This window comes from Leucoraja erinacea, chromosome 5, assembly GCF_028641065.1.
Source record: "Leucoraja erinacea ecotype New England chromosome 5, Leri_hhj_1, whole genome shotgun sequence".
Classification (NCBI taxonomy): domain Eukaryota; kingdom Metazoa; phylum Chordata; class Chondrichthyes; order Rajiformes; family Rajidae; genus Leucoraja; species Leucoraja erinaceus.
In genome coordinates, this window is record NC_073381.1 from 96,386,150 (window position 1) to 96,411,501 (window position 25,352).

A 25,352-nucleotide genomic window follows, 5' to 3' on the forward strand; every position below is an offset into this window, starting at 1 on the left:
GGAGAAGGTGACAACGAAGCATACAGAAATAAAATCTAATCAGGGCCGTGCGGGGCTGGGAAACTATAAGGTTGGAGGCTGTGGAGGGACCAGACAGCGATAGTGATGAAATCAGGAATGGTCTGTGAGATGATGTCCTCGTGTCCGTCTGTGGGGCCACGGTCCAAGGATAAGTGGGAGAGTTTGCGCCTGGCCTCTGTGCGGTAGAGGTCAGCGCGCCAGACTACCAGAGCACCTCCCTTGTCAGCGGGTTTGATTATAACCTTGGGGTTGCTGCAGAGTGAGCGGAGGGCTATACGTTCAGAGGGGGTAAGCAGGTGAGGGGATGAAATATAAAGGTCTTAAAAGGTAAGAAGGCCGCAAACTATTCTCTCGCACCAGCACCATGAATATTTATCATGTTCATAAGTTATTGGAGCATAATTAGGCCATTCGGCCCATCAAGTCTACTGCATCATTCAATCACGGCTGATCTATCTCTCCCTCTCAACCCCATTCTCCTGCCTTCTCCCCATAACCTCTGACACCCGCACTAATCAAGAATCTATCTATCTCTGCCTTAAAAATATCCATCGACTTGGCCTCCACAGCCGTCTGTGGCAATGAACTCCACAGATTCACCACCCTCTGCCTGAAGAAATTCCTCCTCATCTCCTTTCTAAATCTACATCCTTTAATTCTGAGGCCATGGCCTCCAGTCCTAGACTCTCCCACTAGTGGAAACATCCTCTCCACATTCACTCTATCCAAGCCGTTCACTGTTCTAGTTTCAATGAGGTCCCCCCTTATCTTTCTAAACTCCAGCGAGTACAGGCCCAGTGCCGTCAAACGCTCATCATATGTTAACCCACTCATTCCTGGGATCATTCGCATTATCTCCAATGAGGTAGATGGTAGGTCAGGGCCTCTCGCTAGTTGGTGATAGGAGAGTTGGAGATAGTTGGCTTAAAACAGCTGGGAAGAAACTTATTGTTAAAAGGCAAGAAATGAACTCCACTACAAAAGCCATTGACTAGTCAGAACCAAAGCAAATATCTTGATTAGTAAGGTAGACAAAAATTCTGGAGAAACTCAGCGGGTGCAGCAGCATCTATGGAGCGAAGGGAATAGGCAACGTTTTGGGCCGAAACCTTCTTCGGACTGATGTAGGGTGGGGTGGGGGGGGGGGGGGGGGGAAGAGAAGAAAGGAAGAGGAGGAGCCAGAGGGCTGAGGGAGAGCTGGGGAGGGGAGGAGACAGCAAAGGCTACTGGAAATTGGAGAAGTCAGTGTTTATGCCGCTGGGGTGCAGACTGCCCAAGCGGAATATGAGGTGCTGCTCCTCCAATTTCCGGTGTTGCTCACTCTGGCCATGGAGGAGGCCCAGGACAGAAAGGTCGGATTGGGAATGGGAGGGGGAGTTGAAGTGCTGAGCCACCGGGAGATCAGGTTGGTTATTGCGGACTGAGCGGAGGTGTTCGGCGAAACGATCGCCAAGCCTATGCTTGGTCTCACCGATGTAGATCAGCTGACATCTAGAGCAGCGGATGCAATAGATGAGGTTGGAGGAGATGCAGGTGAACCTCTGTCACACTTGGAACGACTGCTTGGGTCCTTGAATGGAGTCGAGGGGGGAGGTAAAGCGACAGGTGTAGTATCTCCTGCTGTTGCAAGGGAAAGTGCCCGGGGAGGGGGTGGTATGGGTGGGAAGGGAAGAATTGACCAGGGAGTTACGGAGGGAGCGGTCTTTGCGGAAAGCAGACGGGGGGAGATGGGAAGATGTGGCGAGTGGTGGGGTCACGTTTGAGGTGGCGAAACTGACAGAGGACGATTTGTTGTATGTGACGGCTAGTGGGGTGGAAGGTGAGGACTAGGGGGACTTGGCCCTGATTAGTAATATTCACAAAAATTTGCTTTTTAAATCAGCAGATCAGCCACAGAAGGCTGTGGAGGACAAGTTGATGGATATTTTTAAGGCAGAGATTCTTGATTAACACATGTGTCGGGTTAGGAAGAGAAGACAGGAGAATGGGGTTGAGAGGGAAAGATGGATCAGCTATGATTGAATGGCGGAGTAGTCTTGCTGGGGGCCGAATGGCCAAATTCTGCTCCTATGACTAATGAACATGGAATTATTTGAACTATTCTCGAGCCATTTGCGTAATTCTCAGTTGGTGCCAAAATGATGGTTCATGTGACTGTCGGAAAATCACAAATGATTGCACTGTCTAGACAAATCAATCTCTTGATCAGCACAATCTTTAATTTGCTTGTTATTTGGGTTCAAAACTATACTTTCAATTCTTTTGTGTATTTGTAGCACAGGAGAAGCATGCCATTTAATAAAATGAACTAACTTCAATTTAGAGAGACGAGGGACTGCAGATTCTGGAATCTAGTATTGTAGAACTAGTGTAGGTAGGGCAGCTTGGTTGGTGTGGGCAAGTTGGGCTGAGGATCTGTTTACACGCTGTATATAACTCTATAACTATGTATGGCTTTGTAAAACACAACGTTTTGGAGTAACTCAGCAGGTCAGGCAGCATCTGTGGAGGACATGGATAGGTAATGTTTCGAGGCGGGACCGATGAAGGGTCCCAACCCTAAAACGTCACCCGTCCATGTCCTCCACAGATGCCGCCTGACCTGCTGAGTTACTGCAGATGTGGTGGCAAAAACAGGAAAGTAGACTATTATCTGAATGGTGGCCGATTAGGAAAAGGGGAGATGCAACGAGACCTGGGTGTCATGGTACACCAGTCATTGAAAGTAGGCATGCAGGTGCAGCAGGCATTGAAGAGAGCGAATGGTTTGTTAGCATTCGTAGCAAAAGGATTTGAGTATACGAGCAGGGAGGTTCTACTGCAGTTGTACAGGGTCTTGGTGAGACCACACCTGGAGTATTGCGTGCAGTTTTGGTCTCCTAATCTGAGGAAAGACATTCTTGCCATAGAGGGAGTGCAGAGAAGGTTCACCAAACTGATTCCTGGGATGTCAGGACTTTCATATGAAGAAAGACTGGATAGACTCGGCTTGCACTCGCTAGAATTTAGAAGATTGAGAGGGGATCTTATAGGAACTTACAAAATTCTTAAGGGGTTGGACAGGCTAGATGCAGGAAGATTGTTCCTGATGTTGGGGAAGTCCAGAACAAGGGGTCACAGCTTAAGGATAAGGTAGAAATCTTTTAGGACCGAGATGAGAAAAACATTTTTCACACAGAGAGTGGTGAATTTCTGGAATTCTCTGCCACAGAAGGTAGGTGAGGCCAGTTCATTGGCTATATTTAAGAGGGAGTTAGATGTGGCCCTTGTGGCTAAAGGGATCAGGGGGTATGGAGAGAAGGCAAGTACAGGATACTGAGTTGGATGATCAACCATGATCATATTGAATGGCGGTGCAGGCTCGAAGGGCTGAATGGCCTCCTCCTGCACCTATTGTCTATTGTCTATGTTTATATGCTGCTTGACTCGCTGAGTTACTCCAACACTTTGTGCTCTAGTTTCAGATTAATCCTGCTTGCAGTGTTTCATAAAAATATTCAAATTCAAAGCTTTTTTTGTAAATTATGTCTAGATTTAAAAAAAAAAATTGTAGCTCTCAGCTTCTGTTATTTAAAAAGAACTGTCTCCCCTCAGGGTTCCTCATCCCATCCTAAGCTAAGTAACTTATTCTCACTAGTCATCACCTGCAGTTTGGCATTTTGATGCTCAGGCACATAATGCTAATTATAAATTTTCTCTTAGGCTATTATTATGAGATTAACAGATTTTAACATTTCTTAATATCCCAAAATGGATGTACATCACCAAAACGCCAGTGTCTTTCGAAGCAGAGAAACTTTAGTTTAGAGATACAGCACGGAATCTGGCCCTTCGGCCCAACGAGTCGGCACCGACCAGCGATCCCCGCACAGTAACACTGTCCCACACACACCAAGGACAATTTACATTTATACCAAGCCAATTAACCTACAAACCTGTACGTCTTTTGAGTGTGAGAGGAAACCGAAGATCTCGGAGAAAACCCACGCAGGTCACAGGGAGAACGTACAAACTCCGTACAGACAGCGCCCGTAGTCGGGATCGAACCTGGGTCTGTGGCGCTGCAAGGCAGCAACTCTACCACTGTGACACCCATCTTGTATTTGGGAGCCATCTTGTGACAGGGTTTGGCTATGCAGTATTGGGGTAGTTACAGCGCAAAGACCATTAATATTGAACATTTTTGCGTGACCTCTGGATGAATTAAAGAAAGGAATTGAATTAAACCAATTACAGATGCTGGATAGTTGAAATAAAATTCAGATCAAGAAGTCAGGCTATATCTGGGAAGAGAGACAAGAAACTAATAGTCATAAAGTGACCCATCACGGAAACAGGCACAACTTGCCCATGCCGTCCAACATGCCCCATCTACATAAGTCCCACCTGCCTGCGTTTGTCCCATAACCATCTAAACAGCCTATCCATGTACCTGTCCAAATGTCTCTCAAATGATGCCATAGTACCTGCCTCAACTACCTCCTCCGACAGCTCGGTCCATCCACCCACCACCCGTTGTGTAAAGAAAATGTTATACCTCAGATTCCTACTAAATCTCCCCCCCCCCCCCCTCACCTTAAATCTATGTCCTCTGGTTCTTGATTCCCTACTCCAGGCAAGAGACTCGATCAAGGATTACTTGAAGTTAGAAAAGTCAATATTAATATTGCTAGGGTGTAAGCTGCCCAAGCAAATTAACCCTTGCTTTCCCTCTCTCCATCCCTCCCCCTTCCTAGTTCTCCGACCAGTCTGACTGTCCTGATTAAATTATATCTTTGTATGCTTCGTTGCCACCTTCCCCTAGCTAACAATGATCTATTCTAAATGTTCCCTGGACCGTTGTCCCCTTTGATGTCTCATTTTCTCACCTTACCCTTCCATATCTCTGTATGTCCCTCTCCCCCGACTTGTGAAGAAGGGTCTCAACCCGAAACGCCACCCATTCCTTCTTTCCAGAGTCGCTGCCTGTCCCGCTGAGTTACACCAGCGTTTTGTGTCTACCTTCGATGTAAACCAGTATCTGTGTGGCAGGTAATTGGATGGGTGTTTGCCACACCTCACTCCTCCTTCCTCCCCCCCCCCCCCCCCCCCCCCCACCCCCCCCCCCACCCCCCCCCCCCCCCCCCCCCCCCCCCCCCCCCCCCACACACACACACCCCCCCCCCCCCCAATCAGTTGAGTAAGGATACCGACCGGAAACGTGACCTATATAACCATATAACCATATAACAATTACAGCACGGAAACAGGCCATCTCGACCCTTCTAGTCCGTGCCGAACACGTATTCTCCCCTAGTCCCATATACCTGCGCTCAGACCATAACCCTCCATTCCCTTCCCGTCCATATAACTATCCAATTTATTTTTAAATGATAAAAACGAACCTGCCTCCACCACCTTCACTGGAAGCTCATTCCACACAACCACCACTCTCTGAGTAAAGAAGTTCCCCCTCATGTTACCCTAAACTTCTGTCCCTTAATTCTCAAGTCATGTCCCCTTGTTTGAATCTTCCCTACTCTCAGTGGGAAAAGCTTTTCCACGTCAAACTCTGTCTATCCCTCTCATCATTTTAAAAACCTCTATCAAGTCCCCCCTTAACCTTCTGCGCTCCAAAGAATAAAGCCATGTTCTCCAGAGATTCTGCCTGAGCCGCTGAGTTACTCCTTCTGCCTGACCCGCTGACTTACTCCAGCACTCTGTGCTCTTGTGTGTTAAAACCAGCATCTGCAGTTCCTTGCTTATATAAAAAAAACAGAGACTGCTTAGAGAACAGATCAACCAGTGACCAAAAAAGGCCTCAAAAGGCAGCCTCTTATGAATTATGTACTGTCTGGTATGCAAAGGCCATTGATAATTTGCCATGGGAAGATTCTTTGTCCTGTAACTGGTGGAGCTTTTTGTTTTTGGATATGGTATGAAAGTGCGTTTACAGATAAGGCTACAGGCAGAAGTGTGAACCAGACTGTCCATCGAGAGAGAGAACTTGGGTTTCCTATTTCGGGCGACATGAAGGTTAGGTTCCACTGCAGGGTTGCTTCCAAGGAATGAGGTCATTGAGAAGCAATGGCAGCCCAAACAATCTCATTCGGCACCATGGAAACGGGTATCACTGTGGCCTCAGCCAGTTTTTAATAGAACGTAATGAACTTGCCACCGCAGCCGTAAACATAGAAGTCGAAGCAAGGAACTGCAGGTGCCGGTTGGTGCCCAATAAAAAGACACACAGTGCGGTCGTAATCTAGGCAGGTAGGCGGCGCGACTCTGGTCAGCAGCGGCCTCTGCAGCCTGTCCGCGTTTTTATTATTTTTTGTCTATGTTTATATGTAGTTTTTGTTATTTTATGTTGGGGTGTGTGTGGGGGGGGTGGGGGTGGGGTGGGAGGGAGGGGGAAACTTTTTAAATCTCTCCCTGCACTGGAGACCCGACCTTTTTCTCGTCGGGTCTCAGTTTGTCGTTGAGGCTGCAACGAGGAGCGGCCTCCAACAGGAAGAGACCGGGGACTCAGGTGCCGACTCACCTCACCGTCGCGGAGCTGGCCGAGACCGGAGCGGTGGAGGAGCGCTGCCGCTGCTGCTGCTGCCGCTGCTGCTGCTGATGCGGAGGCTGCTACTGCGGGTCTGCGGACGGCGGCACCGGGAGCCCGCGGATCCCTGGAGAGAGACCGCTTTTCAGGGCTCCTGCAATGGCGACTTCTCCCGCCCGAGTTGCGGGGTCGAAGAGCTCCTGGAGCGGGGCCTACATCACTGCCCCGCGCGGCTTGGAATGGCTGCGGGACTGCGAGCGCACGCCGGGGGCTCCATCATCAAGACCCGGTGTGCGACCTCGCACCACCCGGCGTGGCTTTAATGGCCGCGGGACAATTGCCATCGCCAGCCGGGGGCTTTGACTTTGACTCTGACATCGGGGGGGGGAGAGTGCAGTGGAGAGATAAGTTTTTTTGGCCTTCCATCACAGCTATGTGATGGATGTTTATGTAAAATTGTAAATTATGTTGTGTCTGGGGTCTATTTGTGTGTATTGTATGGCTGCAGAAACGGCATTTCATTTGGATCTCCAGGGGTCCAAATGATAATTAAATAGACTATTGATTGACTATTGATCTCCGGAGAACAACATATGCTCAACGTTTCTGGTCCCGGACCCCCTTCTTTAGACATTGGAGAGTGAGGGTTAGAAAACTGAGAGAGAGGAGATGTGCAGGAAGGAACTGCAGATGCGGCTTTAAACCGAAGATGGACACAAAAGGCTGGAGGAACTCGGCGGGACAGGCGGCATCTCTGGAGAAAAGGAATGGTAGATGTTTGGCGTCGAGAACCTTCTTCAGACGGAGGGGAGAGGCAGAACAAAGTGTGGCACAGTACATAAAAATGCTGGAGAAACTCAGCAGGTGCAGCAGCAGCATCTATGGAGCGAAGGAAATAGGCAACGTTTCGGGATGAAACGTTGCCTATTTCCTTCGCTCCATAGATGCTGCTGCACCTGCTGAGTTTCTCCAGCATTTTTGTCTACCTTCAATTTTCCAGCATCTGCACAGTTCGTTTTTAAACAACAAAGTGTGGCAGGGAATAGATGCACGTTTTATCCTACCCTCCTCGTTCCAGCTTTCTCCCCCCCCCCCCAAAGTGTCTGAGGAAGGGTCCCATCCCGAAACGTCACCCACTCACGTTCTCCGGAGATGCTGCCTGACCTGCTGAGTTTCTTCAGCTGCTTTGTGTCTTTTTCAGAACAGTAAATATGTTACCTTTCTTTGACTGCTGGCAGAATTTTACTAGATTGGGGAACAAAATGGATGTTCAACCGAGTTATCAAACCTCAACACAAATTTAAAGGTTGCCAACAGGACAATAACACATCGTAAAATATACCTACAGCATTCGGGGAACTTGAAAGGAAAGGCATGTAAAAAAAAAATATATATATGATAGATCTGCTTGAGGTCTGGCCAATTATCCCTCCCCCCACCCCCACCCCCCCCCGCCCCCTTTCATTCATGGGTCGGCACGGTGGCGCAGCAGTAAGAGTTGTTGCCACACAGCGCCAGAGACCCGGGTTCGATCCTGACTACGGGCGCTGCCTGTTCGGAGTTTATACATTCTCCATGTGACCTGCGTGGGTATTCTCCGAGACCTTTGGTTTCCTCCCGCACTACACAGACCTGCAGGATTGTAGGTTAATTGGCTGGGTGTAATTGTAAATGTGTGCAGGATAGTGTTAATGTGCGGGGAATCGCTGATCAGCGCAGAAGGGCCTCTTTCCACTCTGTTTCTCTGATCTAAACTCAACTAAACCAAATCAGCCCGCACGGCAGCTTTCTTTTACAATGTTGATGCAAGATAATCTTTCCCTAATTTGGGGACAGGAAGAGCTGACTAGGGAGCCACTCTATAACCATGGCTTGCTGTTAGACTAGGACGTGAGATGAATCTTCCCTCACCGTTCTCCCCTCCCCACCGCATTTGAAATCTTCGAAAAATTCCCAATGTCCGAAAATGTCATGCTGAGTAGAGGGCCTGTCCCACTTAGGTGATTTTTGTCGGCGACTAGGCTGTGGCCACATGGTCACGGGGTGGCGCCCTGTATGGTCGTGAGTCGTCTCCTCAAGTCGCCTAAAGAGTCGTAACGTCGCTGGATTTTGAAATGTTGAAAACTTTTCAGCGACTGTGGGCTTGACGTAGCTTGTCTTCTCCTGTTGTAGATGCTGGCGTAGGTTGTCGCCAGGATGACGTTGTTTGTCGTTCGGGTGATGACTTCGGTAAATTCCATTGGCGGCTACCTACGCCAACCGGCGACAGGTACCGGAGACTGAATTGTCTTCAGTTGTCGCCGACAGGGTCGTTGCTTGCCGTAGCTTGTGGACGTAGGTTGACTTCGGTTGACTTTGGTGGTCGTAGGATATCGTAGGTGTGGTGATAGGTTGACATTGTCATAGAGGGGGTCTACTCGCCTGTTTTTCAGCGATCTGCTACGACTGTGACAGTCGCCGGCAGTCGACAAAAAAAATCGCCTCAGTTGGACAGGCCCTTTCCTCCCTTGTTTAGGATACAGAGTGCCGGAATAACTCAGCAGGCCAAGCAGCACCTCAGAAGGACATGGGACCCTTCTCCAGACTAATTGTAGATGTGGGTGGGTGGGGGAGGGGAAGAAAGCTGTGAGAGACGAGAGGCAGGACAAATTGTGGCAAAGCGTCCATCTATTACATGGAGGGCATGTATACGCACCTCATATTCCGCTTGGGCAGCTTACACCCAGCAGTGTGAATATCGACTTCTCTAACATCAAGTAACCCTTGCTTTTCCTCTCTCTCCATCCCCTCCCCCATCCCAGTTCTCCCACCAGTCGTACTGTCCCCCTGATGACATTTTATCTCTGTTTGCTTCGTTGTCACATTCTCCTAGATAACAACGATCTATTCTACATTTTCCTTGAACTGCATCCCATTTGATGTCTCATTTTCACACCTTACCCTTCCTACCTCTGTATCTCCCTCTCCTCTGACTCTCAGACTGAAGAAGGGTGTCGACCTGAAACGTCACCCATTCCTACTGTCCAGAGATGCTGCCTGACCTACTGAGTTGCTCCAGTATTTTGTGTCTCTCCGGCATCTGCAGTTCCTTCCGACACATGTATAGGCGATGTGAACCATTTTGGGTTGGAATACTTCCAGCATCCGCGGTTCCTTGTGTCTCCTACTCCTTCTTTGTAAATGTTATTCATTCTCAAGGATCTGGGTGTTGCAGGCAGTGGCCCTTTGAGGAGGTGGCTGGTGAACCAGCAGTCCTGCTCTCAGACGGCTGCTGGGCAGGGTGGTGGAGGACCAGACATACACATACCCACAGCAGGGTGGCAGTGTTCCCGGAGTGTTCTCATAGAGTGGTACAGTGTGGAAACAGGCCCTTCGGCCCAACTCACCCACACCGGCCAACAATGTCCCATTCTACACTAGTCCCACCTGCCCGCCTCTGGTCCATATCCCTCCAAACCTGTCCTATCCATGTACCTGTCTCAATGTTCCTTTACCTGACGGTGAAGGGTTTGGAGATGGTGTCAGAGCAGTCCTAATGAGTAACTGTCTGACTCTTCAGCCAGAGGGTGGTGAATCTGTGGACTTCATTGCCACAGGCTGGGGAGGCCAAGAAACCGCAGATTGACAGATTCTTGATTAGTTTCGGGTGTCAGGGGTTATGGGGAGAAGGCAGGAGAATGGGGTTAGGAGGGAGAGATAGACCAGCTGTGATTGAATAGCGGAGTAGACTCGATGGGCCGAATGGCCTAATTTTGTTCCTGCATCTTATTAACTGGTAGAGGGGTTGAATCATTCAAAGCGTTCTGATCCCGTGATGTCTTCTGGTGGTAAAAGGGAGTCTGATTTTCCCCTTTGTCTTGTGGTTGATCTGCCTTTGCCTCCTTTAAAACAATGGTTGGCAAATAGTTTGCCTACTTTGCCAGAGTTCAAAGTGATCTGATTATTTCACACACTTTCAACATGCTAATCTCCGGCAAGTTTTTACTTCACTCCGGTGAGCCCAAATGTAGACTGGGGCCCCTCTCTCCCTTTTGCCCAATACTTGTGCTCGGCCCACCAAGGCCTGCTAGATCTCCCGTTTGCTAACCATTTTATTTCCCTTCTCATTCCCACACTGACCTTTCTGTCCGAGGCCTCCTCCATTGTCAGAGTGAGGCCACACGCAAACTGGGGGACCAGCGTCTCACATTCCACTGACACTCATCATCTGACCCTCTTTCATCACTCACCTTTGTCACCATTGATCCTTACTCCACCCACCTGCATCCAACCATCACCAACAATCTGAAGAATTCATAAATGATAGTAGTAGTATTAGGGCCATTCAGCCCCGTTCAATCGTGGCTGATCTATCTTCCCCTCTCAACCCCAATCTCCTGCCTTCTCCCCATAACCCCAGACACCCGTACTAATCACAAATCTATCTATCTCTGCCTTAATATATCCATTGACTCGGCCTCCTCAGCCTTCTGTGGCAAAGAATTCCACAGATTCACCACCCTCTGACGAAGGAAATTTCTCCTCATCCCCTTCCTAAAGAAACATCCTTTGGGAAGAGAGGTCTTCTTTGCCTGTGATTTTCCCTCCACAGATCCTAACTGACCCACTGAGTTTGTCCAACACATGTTTTGATCAAGGTTTTAGCATCCCTCCCTGTGGCTTTACATTTCACTCCCCCTCTCCTTATCTGTCACCCTTTTTTCACATCAGGCCTTTGTCTCTTATTCCCCTCACCCCCACCTCACTGTATCCACCCATCACTCGCCCGGCTTTGTCCCGCCCCCACCTCCCTTTTCCATTGTTCTCCCCCCTCAACACAATCAGTCTGAACAAGGGGCCCGACCCGAAACGTCGACTGTCCATCCATTCCGCAGATGCTGTCTGACCCGCTGAGTTACACCCAGCTCTCATTGTTTTGCTCTGGTTGTGTTTTAAGCTGACCATCCATCTGATCTTTACCTCCACACTGAGATCATTAAAAGCCACGTAACACTGGTGTGGCTCCACAAGTTGTGTGTGCTTGGAATTAACATTGGGATATTGAGTTTAGCTGGAATAGTTTCAGTGTAACAGTGCATTGCCCATTCCACAAGGGACAGTTATTTACTCCAGCGAGACATGATCTTCACCTCTGAAGTGACAAAACAGCTGATCATTATGGAGTTGACAGTGCCCTGGGAAGAGCGTATTGAAGAGGCTAATGAGAGGAAACGGGCAAAGTACCAGGAACTGGTGGAGATGTGCCAGGGCAGAGGCTGGAAGACACACCATGAACCCATAGAGGTGGGCTGTAGAGGCTTTGCAGGATGCTCGCTCTGTAAAGTCCTCAACCATTTGGACATTACGGGGCTGGTAAAGAAGAGGGCCATTCAATCCGTAAGCGAAGCCGCAGAGAAAGCCACTAGGTGGTTTTAGATTAAGAGAGCTGATCCGTGGGCGGTTGCTGCTGAGACACAAGTCGGGGTCTGATCAACCCCGGCTGGGTGGCCTGGGCGAGGGTGTCTGATGTTGTGAGACCCGAAACACCCGATGGCCCCAGGTCACATCACTGAGGATGCATCCCAGTGCATCTAGAAGATGTATCATTCACACATACAGTGCAATAGCCCAGCAGTAGAGTTGTTGCCTAAAGGCCCTGTCCCACTTTCACAACCTAATTCACAACCTTTTTCACTGGTGGACATTTTTCATCAGGCTAGAAAAAACGCCCCGACCTACTTGATGCCACCAGTACCTGCGACTAGCATCATGGCCTGCTACGACCTCGTGACGACCATGCTGCGAGTATGAGTCAAGGGCAAACTCGGCAGAGGTCGTGAGAGTGGGACAGGCCTTGCCTGCAGGCGCAGTCTGTATGTAGTTTGTACGTTATCCCCCGTGACCATGTGGGTTTCCTCCAGGCGCTCCGGTTTCCTCCACACTCCAAAGACGTGCAGGTTTGTAGGTGTAGGAAGGAACTGCAGATGCTGGTTTAAACCGAAGATAGACACAAAAAGCTGGAGTAACTCAGTAACCTCAAGTAACTCAACACGGGAAGACTCTCGACCCAAAACGTCACCTATTCTTTTTCTCCAGAGATGCTGTCTAACCCACTGAGTTACTCCAGCTTTTTGTGTCTTATCTTTGGTTTGTAGGTTAATTGGCTTTGGTAAAAGTTATAAATTGTCCCCAGTGCGTAGGATAGTGCAAATGTATAGGATGATTGCTGGTTTGCGTGGACTCGTTGGGCTGAAGGGCTCATTTACGTGCTGCATCTCTAAAACGTAAAAAAACAATTAAATATCACCTGATAATACTCAAGGTACTGGTGATTGTTGGTCGGCATGGACTCGGTGGGCCGAAGGGCCTGTTTCCACACTCTATCACTAAACTGGTGTGCGACCTCGCACCACCCGGCGTGGCTTTAATGGCTGCGGGACAATCGCCATGGATCCATATCTCTATCACTAGACCCGGTGTGCGACCTCGCACCACCCGGCGTGGCTTTAATGGCCGCGGGACAATCGCCATCGCCAGCCGGGGGCTTTGACTTTGACTCTGACATCGGGGGGAGAGAGTGCAGTGGAGAGATAAGTTTATTTGGCCTTCCATCACAGCTATGTGATGGATGTTTATGTAAAATGTAATTATGTTGTGTCTGGGGTCTATTTGTGTGTAATGTATGGCTGCAGAAACGGCATTTCGTTTGGACCTCCAGGGGTCCAAATGACAATTAAATAGACTATTGACTATTGACTATTGAACTGTAACACTGTCTGACATCTTTGCTCCCCAGGCTTGCTGTGCGACCTGCTGTGGTCAGATCCCGACAAGGACGTTCAAGGCTGGGGCGAGAATGACCGTGGTGTCTCTTTCACCTTTGGAGCGGATGTGGTCAGCAAATTTCTGAACCGGCATGATCTGGATTTAATCTGCCGTGCCCATCAGGTAAAAAAGGAAAAAAAAAAATCCTCCGCAAAAGTAACAAAATATTCCCCGTGTAGTAGCGATCTTGCGTGGAGAGTCCTTGCTGGTCACTGGAGAATTATATTCCTGACATGGGTATTCTGCAAGGGCCAGGAAGCGAGCGGGCAAGATCATCTCTGACCCCTCACACCCTGGCCACAAACTCTTTGAATCACTTCCCTCTGGAAGGCAACTCCGGACTGTCAAAGCTGCCACAGCCAGACATAAAACAGTTTTTATCCACGAGTAGTTGCTCTACTCAACAGCCAAAAATTCAGTAGCCTCCCTTTGACCTGGTATTTTGTTGGTTCACATGCGTGATGAAAGGTGTTTTATCATCATTAATGTTTTATTATTATTAATGTTTAGTGTTTTCTGAGTCATTCGTAACTGTCACTGTAGGTCATGTTGTTACTTGTGGGCGGAGCACCAAAGCAAATTCCTTGTATGTGAATAATTGGCCAATAAACTTACTTACTTAATCTTTCCTTCATAGGAGGGGGGTGGGGGCAGAACACCCCCTGGCGCGGGGGGTACTTTGTAACTTTTTTGGTGTCCTTTAAGTGGTGACCATTTGCATACCTTGGGTTTTCGAGCAAAAAATGTCACCGTGACTTGTCATATGTGACAATAAAGTATTCTTTCATTCATAGAACAGTACAGCACAGAAACAGACCCTTTGGCCCACAATGTCTGTGCCGGACATGATGCCAAGAGTCAACTCTTATTTGATTACATGTGATCCATATCCCTCTATAACCAAGTGCCCATCTAAAAGCCTCTTCAACACCACTATCGCATCTGCCTCCACCACCACCCCTGGCAGCACGTTCCAGGCACCCATCAAAACTTGCCCCGCACGTCTCCTTGAAACTGTCCCCCTCTCACCTTGCATCTATGCCCTCTAGTGTTGGCCATTTCCACCCTGGCGGGAAGAAGGTTCTGACTTTCTCCGCCTCACAATGCGTCTCAGAATTCCATATCAAGTCTTCCCGCAGCCTCCGACGTTCCAGAGTAAACAATCCAAGCCTGTCCAAATTCTACAATTCGATACAATACAATAATACTTTATTAGCCAAGCATGTTTTGCAACATACAAGGAATTTGATTTGCCATACAGTCATAAAAATAAAAAGCAACAGAACACACAAAATACATTTTAACATAAACATCCACCACAGTGACTCCTCCACATTCCCCACTGTGATGGCACGGCGAAAAAAAGTTCATCTCTTCCCTTCAAGTCCATCCCGAACAATTTTTTTTCCTCAAAGTCCTTCTGCCTGCAGGATGATCTTACCATAACCCTCAGCGGGCCTTCTCCTCTTCGGGCCTATCAAACCCCTGCGTCGGGGGGGGGATCTCAGCTCCCCCGCCAGGCCACTTGGAGCTCATTCGGGTGGGGGCTTGTCCAACCTTCTCTGCGTATTGAAGTTCCCTCACCTCTCTCCCCCTCACTCTCCCCCTCACTGACCTCTCTCGGTCTCTACCTGAGAAACTTCTCCTCCCTGGTAATCTTGAAGTCACAAACTCCACTGGTCTTGTTTGAAATTCCTGCATCGTATATTTTTCTTTTCTGAAATTCAGATAAAGCTTGTCCACATCCTACTGCTGTGAAATCCTCTCTTTTGCCAACAACCCAGTAAAATCGTACAACAGACCTTACCCCTATCAGTACAACGTTTCGCCCCTTAACCTTCTGCGCTCCACAAAAGCTCACCAAAGCAGTCCTAACTATTCAACCTTTCGCAGTGTGCAGTGTAATACTTAGTTTCTCCATTCCACTCACATTCTAGTAAATCTCCTCTGTACTCTCTCTATTCCCACCTTCCTATAATTTGGCGACCACTATCCCCCCTCATACTCCCCCTCACTTGGCCCCACCAATGCCTTGTACAATCTTAACCTTACATCTCCCCCTTCTATACTCATCCACCACTTGACTCCTCCTCACTTCATTCCCCACTGGTGATGGAAAGGCAAAAAAAAAAGTTCAATCTCTTCCCTTCACTGTCCTCCGGGGGTCCCCGGGGTCTTGAACCTTCTGTTGACAGGGATGATCTTACCCCGTAGCCCCTCAGCGGGCCTCCCTCGTCGGGCGATCCTTCTTCTTCTTCTTCGCTGCGCTTCCCGTGCGCTCTTCCGTTCGGCTCGGCTAATTCTCCTCAAACTCCTCTGCCCGGGGGGGATCTCCTCTCCCCGCGCCAGGCGATTGGGACCCTCGGGTGGTCTCTTGTCGACTCTTATGCGTCATTGGAGCTCCCCCTCTACGGTCTCTACCCGAGACTCTCGAGCTCACTCGATCCACTCACTCTCTTGGGTTTCACAAACTCTCCCCTGGTTCTCATTGAAACTTCCTGCATCGTAGTATTTTTCCTTTGCTGAGGAATTCAGGATACTTTATGTCACCCCTCACTAGGTGCCCCTCACTCTACCTGCTCTGTTTCTGCCTCACTGAACCCAGTCACTCTCCCCCAACTGTCCCCTTCACCCCGGCCCTACACCGTTTCGCCACTGTCTCCCTCTCACTGACAAAGTCACAAAAGCTCTCCAAAACAGTCCTACCTATTCCATCTACCTTCAGTCTGCAGTGGAATCCCTTTCATTCCATTCACTCACTCTCCCCTTCATTCTCCCCTTCACTCTTCCCCTCACTCCCACTCCCCCCCCCGCACTATCCCCCTCACTCTCCCCCTCCCTCTTCTCCCCCTCACTCTCCCCTCACTCTCTCCCCCTCACTCTCCCCCCTCACTCTCCCTCCCTCCCTCTCTCTCCCTCACTCTACACCCTCACTCTCCCCCTCACTCTCCCCCTCACTCTCTCCCCTCACTCTCCCCTCTCACTCCTCTCTCTCTCTCCCCCCTCACTCTCTCCTCACTCTCCCTCACTCTCTCCCTCACTCTCTCCCCCTCACTCTCTCACTCTCCCCCTCACTCTCCCCCTCACTCTCCCCCTCCCCTCATCTCCCCCTCACTCTCCCCCTCACTCCCCCCTCCCTCACTCCCCCTCACTCTCCCCCTCACTCTCCCCCCTCACTCTCCCCCTCACTCCCCCCCTCACTCTCCCCCTCACTCTCCCCCTCAATGTCCCCCTCACTCTCCCTCTCACTCTCCCCCTCACTCTCTCCTCCCCCTCACTCTACCTCACTCTCCCCTCACTCTCCCTCACTCTCCCCCTCACTCTCCCCCCTCACTCTCTCCCTCCTCACTCTCTCCCTTCACTCTCCCCCTCACTCTCTCCCCCTCACTCTCCCCTCACTCTCCCCCTCACTCTGTTCCTCACTCTCCCCTCCCTCTCCCCCTCACACCTCCCCCTCACTCTCTCCCTCACTCTCCCTTTCACTCTCCCCCTCACTCTCCCCCTCACTCTCCCCCCCTCACTCTCCCCCCACTCACTCTCCCCCTCACTCTCCCCCTCACTGTCCCCCTCTCTCTCCCCTCCCTCTCCTCCCCTCTACTCTCTCTCCCTCCCTCTCTCTCCCCTCACTCTCTCCCCTCACTCCTCCCCTCACTCTCCCCCTCACTCTCCCCTCTCACTCTCCCCCTTCCTCTCTCTCTCCTCCCTCCCTCCTCCCCTCACTCTCCCCCTCACTCTCCCCCTCACTCTCCCCCTCACTCTCTACCCCTCACTCCCCTCTCACTTCTCCCCTCTCACTCTCCCCCTCACTCCCCCCTCACTCTCCCCCTCACTCTCCCCCTCACTCTCCCCCTCACTCCCCCCCTCCCTCTCTCTCCCTCACTCTCCCTTCACTCTCCCCTCTCACTCCCTCACTCTCCCCCTCACTCTCCCCCTCTCACTCTCCCTCCTCACTCTCTCTCTCCTCATTCTGCCCCTCACTCTCCCCCTCACTCTCCCCCCCCTCACTCTCCCCCTCATTCTCCCCCTCACTCTCCCCCTCAATCTCCACTCTCCCCCTCACCCCCCCCCCCCTTGCTCTTGTCAGCGTGGGTACCATTGGCGCTGGTGGCTCGGGGCCAAGTTCGGAGTGCGCAGAGTGCGGGTGGCTCCTCCATCGTTGGTCCGCGGCGACCAGCCGGGCTCGCTTGCCGGTTCACCCCCGGCACACTGCTAAAGTAAATGGGCATCTTTCCTGTACATTGCTGCACTGATGATAGGATGTTTTACACGCCATCCACGGGCGCTGATGTTTTGGATGTGGGTCAAAGGGTTTTGCTGACCTTGTGTTCACATAACTCCCACCAGTTTGGGGGATATCCTTGGGTTCCTGGGGTTGTATAGAAATGTCAGACTAGGAAACATCCTCTCTTGCTGCTCCCCTGCTGTGAAATCCCACACATCTTGTTAAACCATGAAAATCTTGCTCGTGATAAGATTTTTAAGAAGGAACTGCAGATGCTGGAAAATCGAAGGTAGACAAAAATGCTGGAGAAACTCAGCGGGTGCAGCAGCATTTATGGAGCGAAGGAAATAGGCAACGTTTCGGGCCGAAACCCGGAAGGGTTTCGGCCCGAAACGTTGCCTATTTCCTATAGTGTTCAACTCTTTGCATGGAGCAAAGGAAATAGGCAACATTTCGGGCCGAAACCCTTCTTCAGACTAAGAAGATTTGTGTTTTGCAGGTTGTTGAAGATGGTTACGAATTCTTTGCGAAACGCCAGCTGGTCACTTTGTTTTCTGCTCCGAATTACTGTGGAGAATTTGATAATGCCGGGGGAATGATGAGTGTGGATGAAACATTAATGTGCTCCTTTCAGGTACGTCGTGACCAAGCGCTGATGTTGAAGTGCTGTGTTCTGCTAGTGTGAAGCTTGGTGTATTGGATGGTGCTAGCACAATGTGTGCTCAGTTTAGTTTGGAGATACAGGTGCACTACCTTTTATCCGGAGTTCCGGAAACCGAAAAACTCCAAAAACCGGCCATTTTTTCCAGGATGTCGTCTGCACAACAAAGCTCGCGTTTGGTGCCAAACTTGACCCGAAACGACCCACGGTCAACCCAGGTCTGTACTACTGTAGCGGCTGCCTCCTCCCCGGAGACCGGGGAGACACTTAAACATCTGTAAATCATTGCTTAAATGTTAATCGGTTAGTTTGGAGGGCTTTTATGTGAAGGGGGGGGGTTGAAGGGGTAAACTTTAATTCTTAGTCCCCTACCTGGTCGGAGAGACGGGGAGCGGTCAATGCCTTACCGGGTCGCCGTGCAGTAAGCTCCGCAGCGCTGTGGCCGCCAACTCCCAGCTGGGGCTGCGGGCGGCGCCGGTTGTAGCTCCGACCCCGGCAACTCTACCCCTGGCTGCGTGGCGCTCCAAATCCAGCGCCGCCTGCAGCCGGACGTCCCAGCTCCGAGAATGTCGGGAGTCGCCGGCGTCGCAGCGCTGGGATACCAGCGGGAAGCAGGAAATGCCTTACCGGGTTGCTGTGCGGTAAGCTCCAGGGCGCGGAGGCCGCCTTCTCCCAACATTCGCGGAGCTGGGGCTGAGGGCGCCCGACCGCGGGCGGCGCTGGATTTGGAGCCGCGCAGCCAGGGGTCGAGTTGCCGGGGTCGGAGCTCCAACCGGCGCCGCCCGCGGCCGGACGGAGCCCCCAGCTCCGCGATGTTGGGAGTCGCCGACCAGGTAGGGGACTAAGAATTAAAGTTTACCCCTTCATCCACCCACCCCACCACCACCACATAAAATCCCTCCAAACTAACTGACTAACATTTATGCAATGATTTACAATGATTCCCCGGTCTCCGGGGAGGAGGCAGCCGCTCCAGACTTTTTAAGCCGCCCGCGCTACCTACCTAATCTACGCTAAAAATATTCCATTCGGAAATCCGAAAATGTCCGAAATCCGACAAGTGTCTGGTCCCAAGGCTTTCGGATAAAAGGTTGTGCACCTGTACAGCGTAGAAATTGGCCCTTCGGTCCCCCGGGTCCGCGCCGACCAGCAATCACCCCGCACACTGGGGTCAAGGAACGAGCGTTCACATCGCGGCCAATCTTTCCACCAGCACGCACAAGAAGCGCAAGACAGACACCATTGTATGCAGATGCTGAGACGTGTGTTCAGCTCTGGCTCAACAACTTCTAATCTTGTGTGTGAACTCGATAACAAGAAGATCCTGTACGCTAGTTCTATCCTACACACTAGGGACAATTTACAGAAGCCAGATAACCTACAAACCTGCACGTCTTGGGCATGCGGGAGGAAACACTTTTTCTCACAGAGAGTGGTGAGTCTGGAATTCTCTGCCTTAGTGGATGCTTTCAAGAGAGAGCTAGATAGGGCTCTTAAAAATAGCGGAGTCGGGGGATATGGGGAGAAGGCAGGAACGGGGTACTGATTGTGGATGATCAACCATGATCACATTGAATGGCGTTGCTGGCTCGAAGGGCCGAATGGCCTACTCCTGCACCTATTGTGTATTGTCTATTGAAACCGGAGCACCCGGAGAAAATCCGCGCTGTCTTTACACTTTAGAGATTACAGCGTGCAAACAGGCCCATCGAGTCTGTGCCAACCAGTGATCACTCTGTACACCAGCACTATCCCACACACTAGTGACGATCTCCGATTTTACCAAAGCCAATTAACCAACAAACCGGTCCCTCTGGGGTGTGGGCAGAAAAACCAGGGCACCTGGAGAAAACCCACGCAGACACAGGGAGAATAAACAAACTCCGTACAGGCAGCACCAGTAGTTAGGATTGAAAACGGGTCCCTACCGCTGAGCCAATGTGAAAATGCATGTGGCATGTTTTTGGTGATACTGAAGTTAGTCATCAGTAACCCTTGGCAAATATTTATTAGGGGAATCAAAAACAAGAGAGCATAGGTTGAAGGAGAAAGTTTAATATGAAGTGTGTGTGTGTGTGTGTGTGTGTCTGTGTGTGTGTGTGTGTGTGTGTGTGTGTGTGTGTGTGTGTGTGTGTGTGTGTGTGTGCGTGTGTGTGTGTGTGTGTGTGTGTGTGTGTGTGTGTGTGTGTGTGTGTGTGTGTGTGTGTGTGTGTGTGGAGATGATCTTTTCCACACACGTGGGTATATGGAATAAGATGTCAGAGGAGGTAGTTGAGGAGAATGAGGAGGGGACCTCATTGAAACGTACAGAATAGTGAAAGCCCTGGATAGAGTGGATGCAGAGAGAATCTTTCCACTTTCGGAGAGTCTAGGTCACAGCCTCAGAATTAAAGGACGTTCGTTTAGGAAGGAGATGAAGAGGAATTTCTTTAGTCAGAGGGTGGTGAATCTGTGGAATTCTTTGCCACAGAAGGCTGTGGAGGCCAAGTCAGTGGATACATTTAAGGCAGAGATAGATAGATTCTAGATTAGTACAGATGTCACAGGTTATGGGGAAAAGGCAGGAGAATGGGGTTGGGAGAGATAGATCAGCCATGATAGAAACATAGAAAATAGGTGCAGGAGTAGGCCATTCGACTCTTTGAGCCTGCACCGCTATTCAATATGATCATGGCTGATGATCATTTGATTGAATGGCAGAGTAGACTTGAAGGGCTGAATGGCCTAATTCTGATCCTATCACTTATGATCTTATGACTATAACAGCATTTCGAAGATATTTGGACATGTACAGGGATATGAAAGATTTAGAGGGATGTGTGGGTAAAACACAGGCAAATGGGATTAGTGTGGATGGGGCGTGTTGGGCAGCATGGATGAGTTGAAGTGTTTAGCAACTGTAATAGAAATGCTAATCAGGTAGAACTTTAATGTCCCCGTTCTCTGCTCAGACAAATGTGTGTGTTTCCACCTCATAAGCTGGCCACTCGACCCATCCTGCTTGTGCCAGCGTCCACACACAAGCTGCTTCTCACTTCCACGGGGAACAGGCCTTCCCGTGGAGTGGAGGGCAGGGGTTGGTGGGCATGGGGAATGGTGGCTGACAAGAGGTTTACGATTACTATCGTCACGTGAACCGTGGCACAGTGCAAAGCTTGGCAATGCAAAGTATGATATCCAGTCAGATCAGATAATACTATACATAAATATAATCATAGCAATCCAATTAGGGGCAGCTCAGTGGCGCAGCAGTAGAGTTGCTGCCTCACAGCGCCAGAAACCCATGTTCGATCCTGATTACGGGTGCTGCCTGTATGGAGTTTGCACGTGACTGCCTGAGTTTTCTCCGGGTGCCGCGGTTACCTCCCACACTTTGTAAGTTAATTGGCTCTCTCTGCTTGGACACGCTAGAGGCAGGAAACATGTTTCCCATGTTGGGGGAGTCCAGAACCAGGGGCCACAGTTTAAGAATAAGGAGTAAGTCATTTAGAACGGAGACGAGGAAACACTTTTTCTCACAGAGAGTGGTGAGTTTGTGGAATTCTCTGCCTCAGAGGGCGGTGGAGGCAGGTTCTCTGGATGCTTTCAAGAGAGAGCTAGATAGGGCCCTTAAAATTAGTGGAGTGAGCGGATATGGGGAGAAGGCAGGAACGGGGCACTGATTGGAGATGATCAGCCATGATCACAGTGAATGGCGGTGCTGGCTCGAAGGGCCGAATGGCCGACTCCTGCACCTATTGTCTATTGTCTATTGCTTGAGGATGGATGCAAAAGAGGGCTAACACAGAACTAATGTACAGGTGGACATAAATGCTGGAGAAACTCAGCGGGTGAGGCAGCATCAATGGAGCGAAGGAATAGGTGACGTTTCGGGTCGAGACTCTTCTTCAGGTGATGGATGGTCAGTGTAGTCTCGAAGGGCCGAAGGGCCTGTTTTTAAGCTGTGTCTCTAAACTAAGCTAAACACAGAATGGAAAATACGAACACTGCAAATTACTAGAGAAAGAGTTGAAATAAAACTGCAATTTTCATGCTGTGTCTCCAAACTAAACTTGCTCCAAATTTGTTTTGGGTTTAGCTTAGTTTAAAAATACAGCGCGGAAACAGGCCCTTTGGCCCACCGAGTCCGCACTGACCAGCGATCCCCGCACATTAACACTATCCTACACACACTAGGGACAATTTACACTTATACCAAGCCAATTAATCTACAAACCTGTACGTCTTTGGAGTGTGGGAGGAAACTGAAGATCTCGGAGAAAACCCGCATAGGTCACGGGGAGAACGTACAAACTCCGTACAGACAGCACCCGTGGTCGGGATGGAACCCGGGTCTCCGGCGCTGTGGGACAGCAGCTCTAATGCTGCACCACCGTGCCGCCCCTAATTGATTGGGCTTGATTGTATTTCACAAATTCACAAGTTATGGGAGTACAATTAGGCCATTCGGCCCATCGAGTCCACTCAACCATTCAACCATGGCTGATCACTGCCTCCTAATCCCATTTTCCTGCCTTCTCCTCATAAACCCTTGACACCCGTTCTAAACAAAAATGTGTTGAAAGGTTGAACAAGTTAGGGCTTTATTCTTTGGAGCCCAGAAAGTTAAGGGGGGGACTTGATAGAGGTTTTTTAAAATGATGAGAGGGATAGACAGAGTTGACGTGGAAAAGCTTTTCCCACTGAGAGTAGGGAAGATTCAAACAAGGGGACATGACTTGAGAATTAAGGGACTGAAGTTTAGGGGTAACATGAGGGGGAACCTCTTTACTCAGAGAGTGGTAGCGGTGTGGAATGAGCTTCCAGTGAAGGTGGTGGAGGCAGGTTCGTTTTTATCATTTAAAAATAAATTGGATAGTTATATGGATGGGAAGGGAATGGAGGGTTATGGTCTGAGTGCAGGTATATGGGACTAGGGGAGAATACGTGTTCGGCACGGACTAGAAGGGTCGAGATGGCCTGTTTCCGTGCTGTAATTGTTATATGGTTATATGTCCATCTCTGCCTTAAAAGTATCAACTGACTTGGATATGTATACACTATACATTCATGTATTATGTGATCTGACTGGGCAGCATGCAAAACCAAGCTTTTCACTGGATTGATGACTTTTTTTGACTTGACGTCCATTTTGTTTTGTGCGTTTCAGATTCTGAAGCCTTCGGAAAAGAAGGCCAAATACCAATACGGCGGCCTGAATTCTGGCCGCCCTGTCACACCCCCTCGCACGGCAAACCCACCCAAGAAGAGGTGAACGGCAAGGACACAGCCCTGAACACCTTACATTTGTACACAGAGAAAGCTACCCGTATACCCATTCATATTCCAATGTGTGTGTGTGTCCCGTAGGCACTCTGCCAGTCATCTGCTACTGTCTGTCTGTCTGTCTTTGTGAGCCTCGATGCTTGTAAAAAGAAATAACCAAGTCTTTTTGAAAACTGTTTTCCAGTAAATGCGCAGGTGTGGCATATTGTAATGTAAATCAATGTACTACCGGTAACCAGTGAATCTTATTCATATTTTGTTTGGACTGGGATGAAGGTTAGCTGATCCATGGCTGGGATAAAGCACTCTACCTTCAAGCTTGCTCGAGCATTTATCTTTGACATGTGCAATGGTTATATCTGAAGTTGTGCAAGTGCGTGTACAGGTTTGATGCAGAGCCACCAAGGTCTGTTCAGCTAGAAACTCCATTAAAGCACTGGGGTCTTTCACACAGTTAACTGGTTCTTGCGGGTGGGGGTACTTATGGAACTAATCCTGTGCTATCACTCATATAATGTAATAAAATGGAACTGCATATGCTGGTTTGTACCAAAGTGCTGGAGTAACTCAGCGGGTCAGGCAGCATCTGCGGAGAACATGGATGGGTAATGTTTCGGGTCGGGTCCCTTCTTCGGGCTCCTGACCCGAAACGTCACCTATCCACGTTCTCTGCAGATGCTGCCTGACCCGCTGAGTTACTCTGGCATTTTGCTTGGGCCCCTTTGTGCTAATTGTACATGTGTGCTGTTTGCCACCTCGTTGTGGAGGCCATTATTTCTCTTGTGGTTCTCCAAACTAACCTACAGCTGCTCAATATGAAACTTATTTATGAAAGCCCAACAGGGCGGCGTGGGCTAGCCAGACGCTGAGTGGCGATATATAACTTCACAAACCGACTTTTAAAGCTTCTGTTTCCCCCCCCCCCCACCCGCAGAGAATCAGGCCCAGAGGAAGCTTCAAGGTAGTAATCGTATAATCCCAGCGTTCGCCTTTAATGATTTGGTATCGTTTTGTGTGGGGACTGCATGAAGCTTATGTGCTCCAATCTTTGTGACACCAGGTACGTGATACCATCGGATATCTCGACCGTCGCAACTAGCTGTAAAAGCCCTCAACAGGGACTAACCAAGGATTAAAACATCTCTATTTTTTTTTTTTTTTTTTTTTTTTACCAAAATTCTGAAGTTTCATCCCAGTCCTGTGAGTTTGCATCAGTGTTTGAAGGACTTCGGGGTGGGGGGGGGGGGGGGGGGGGGGGGGGGGGAGACGTCGGCAACTGTTATCATAATTGGGACACCATCTAATTTGAATGTGCACACTACATAGTCTAAAGGTCTGTTTTTTTTTTAGAAATTAAAAACCGCGATTGCATGATTTACTGATAATACGTAGCAGCCCTTGTTTTTGTGATTTGTGTTTGAATACTTCTGAAGACTGAACCTGTAGCTTTCCAAAGGCAAGATCACTGTGCACTGTCTTTGAGGGCCAGTCCCTTCATTGTGTACATCAGTCACCATGAGGCCCAGGGGCATGTTTCTGTTGAGATCGTTTTTGTTAAGGATGCCCTACTTCTGCTGTTTTCAATACAATCTTATACCTGATGCAACGATCTGTGTTTCATTTCTCTCCTGAGGTTTCATCCTTCAGGTTTTGTGCAGTCACGTGCAACACTGGAGTTTTCCCCCAAGTATATCTTATCTGAAAGAATGTTTGAGCAGTTTTGTGTGCGCAGCTGGTAGGGCAGCTGCCTCACAGCGCCAGGGACCCGGCCTCGACCCTGACTACGGGTTCGATCCTGGCTTCGGGGGCTGTCCGTGCGGAGTTTGCACGTTCTCCCCGTGACCACGTGGGTT

General features: G+C 49.7%; 1 protein-coding gene across 1 annotated transcript in view; it reads left to right on the forward strand.

The window, feature by feature from the left end:
- Positions 1-25,100, forward strand: part of LOC129697622 (serine/threonine-protein phosphatase PP1-beta catalytic subunit) — a 33,634-nt gene extending 8,534 nt beyond the window's left edge. Inside the window, exons 3-6 of the mRNA XM_055636331.1 lie at positions 13,323-13,474; positions 18,073-18,207; positions 23,384-24,061; positions 24,195-25,100. Coding sequence (XP_055492306.1) covers positions 13,323-13,474; positions 18,073-18,207; positions 23,384-23,488 — 392 coding nt within the window. The 3' untranslated portion in view covers positions 23,489-24,061; positions 24,195-25,100. The remainder of the gene's footprint in view (positions 1-13,322; positions 13,475-18,072; positions 18,208-23,383; positions 24,062-24,194) is intronic.
- Positions 25,101-25,352: the final 252 nt, after the last annotated feature.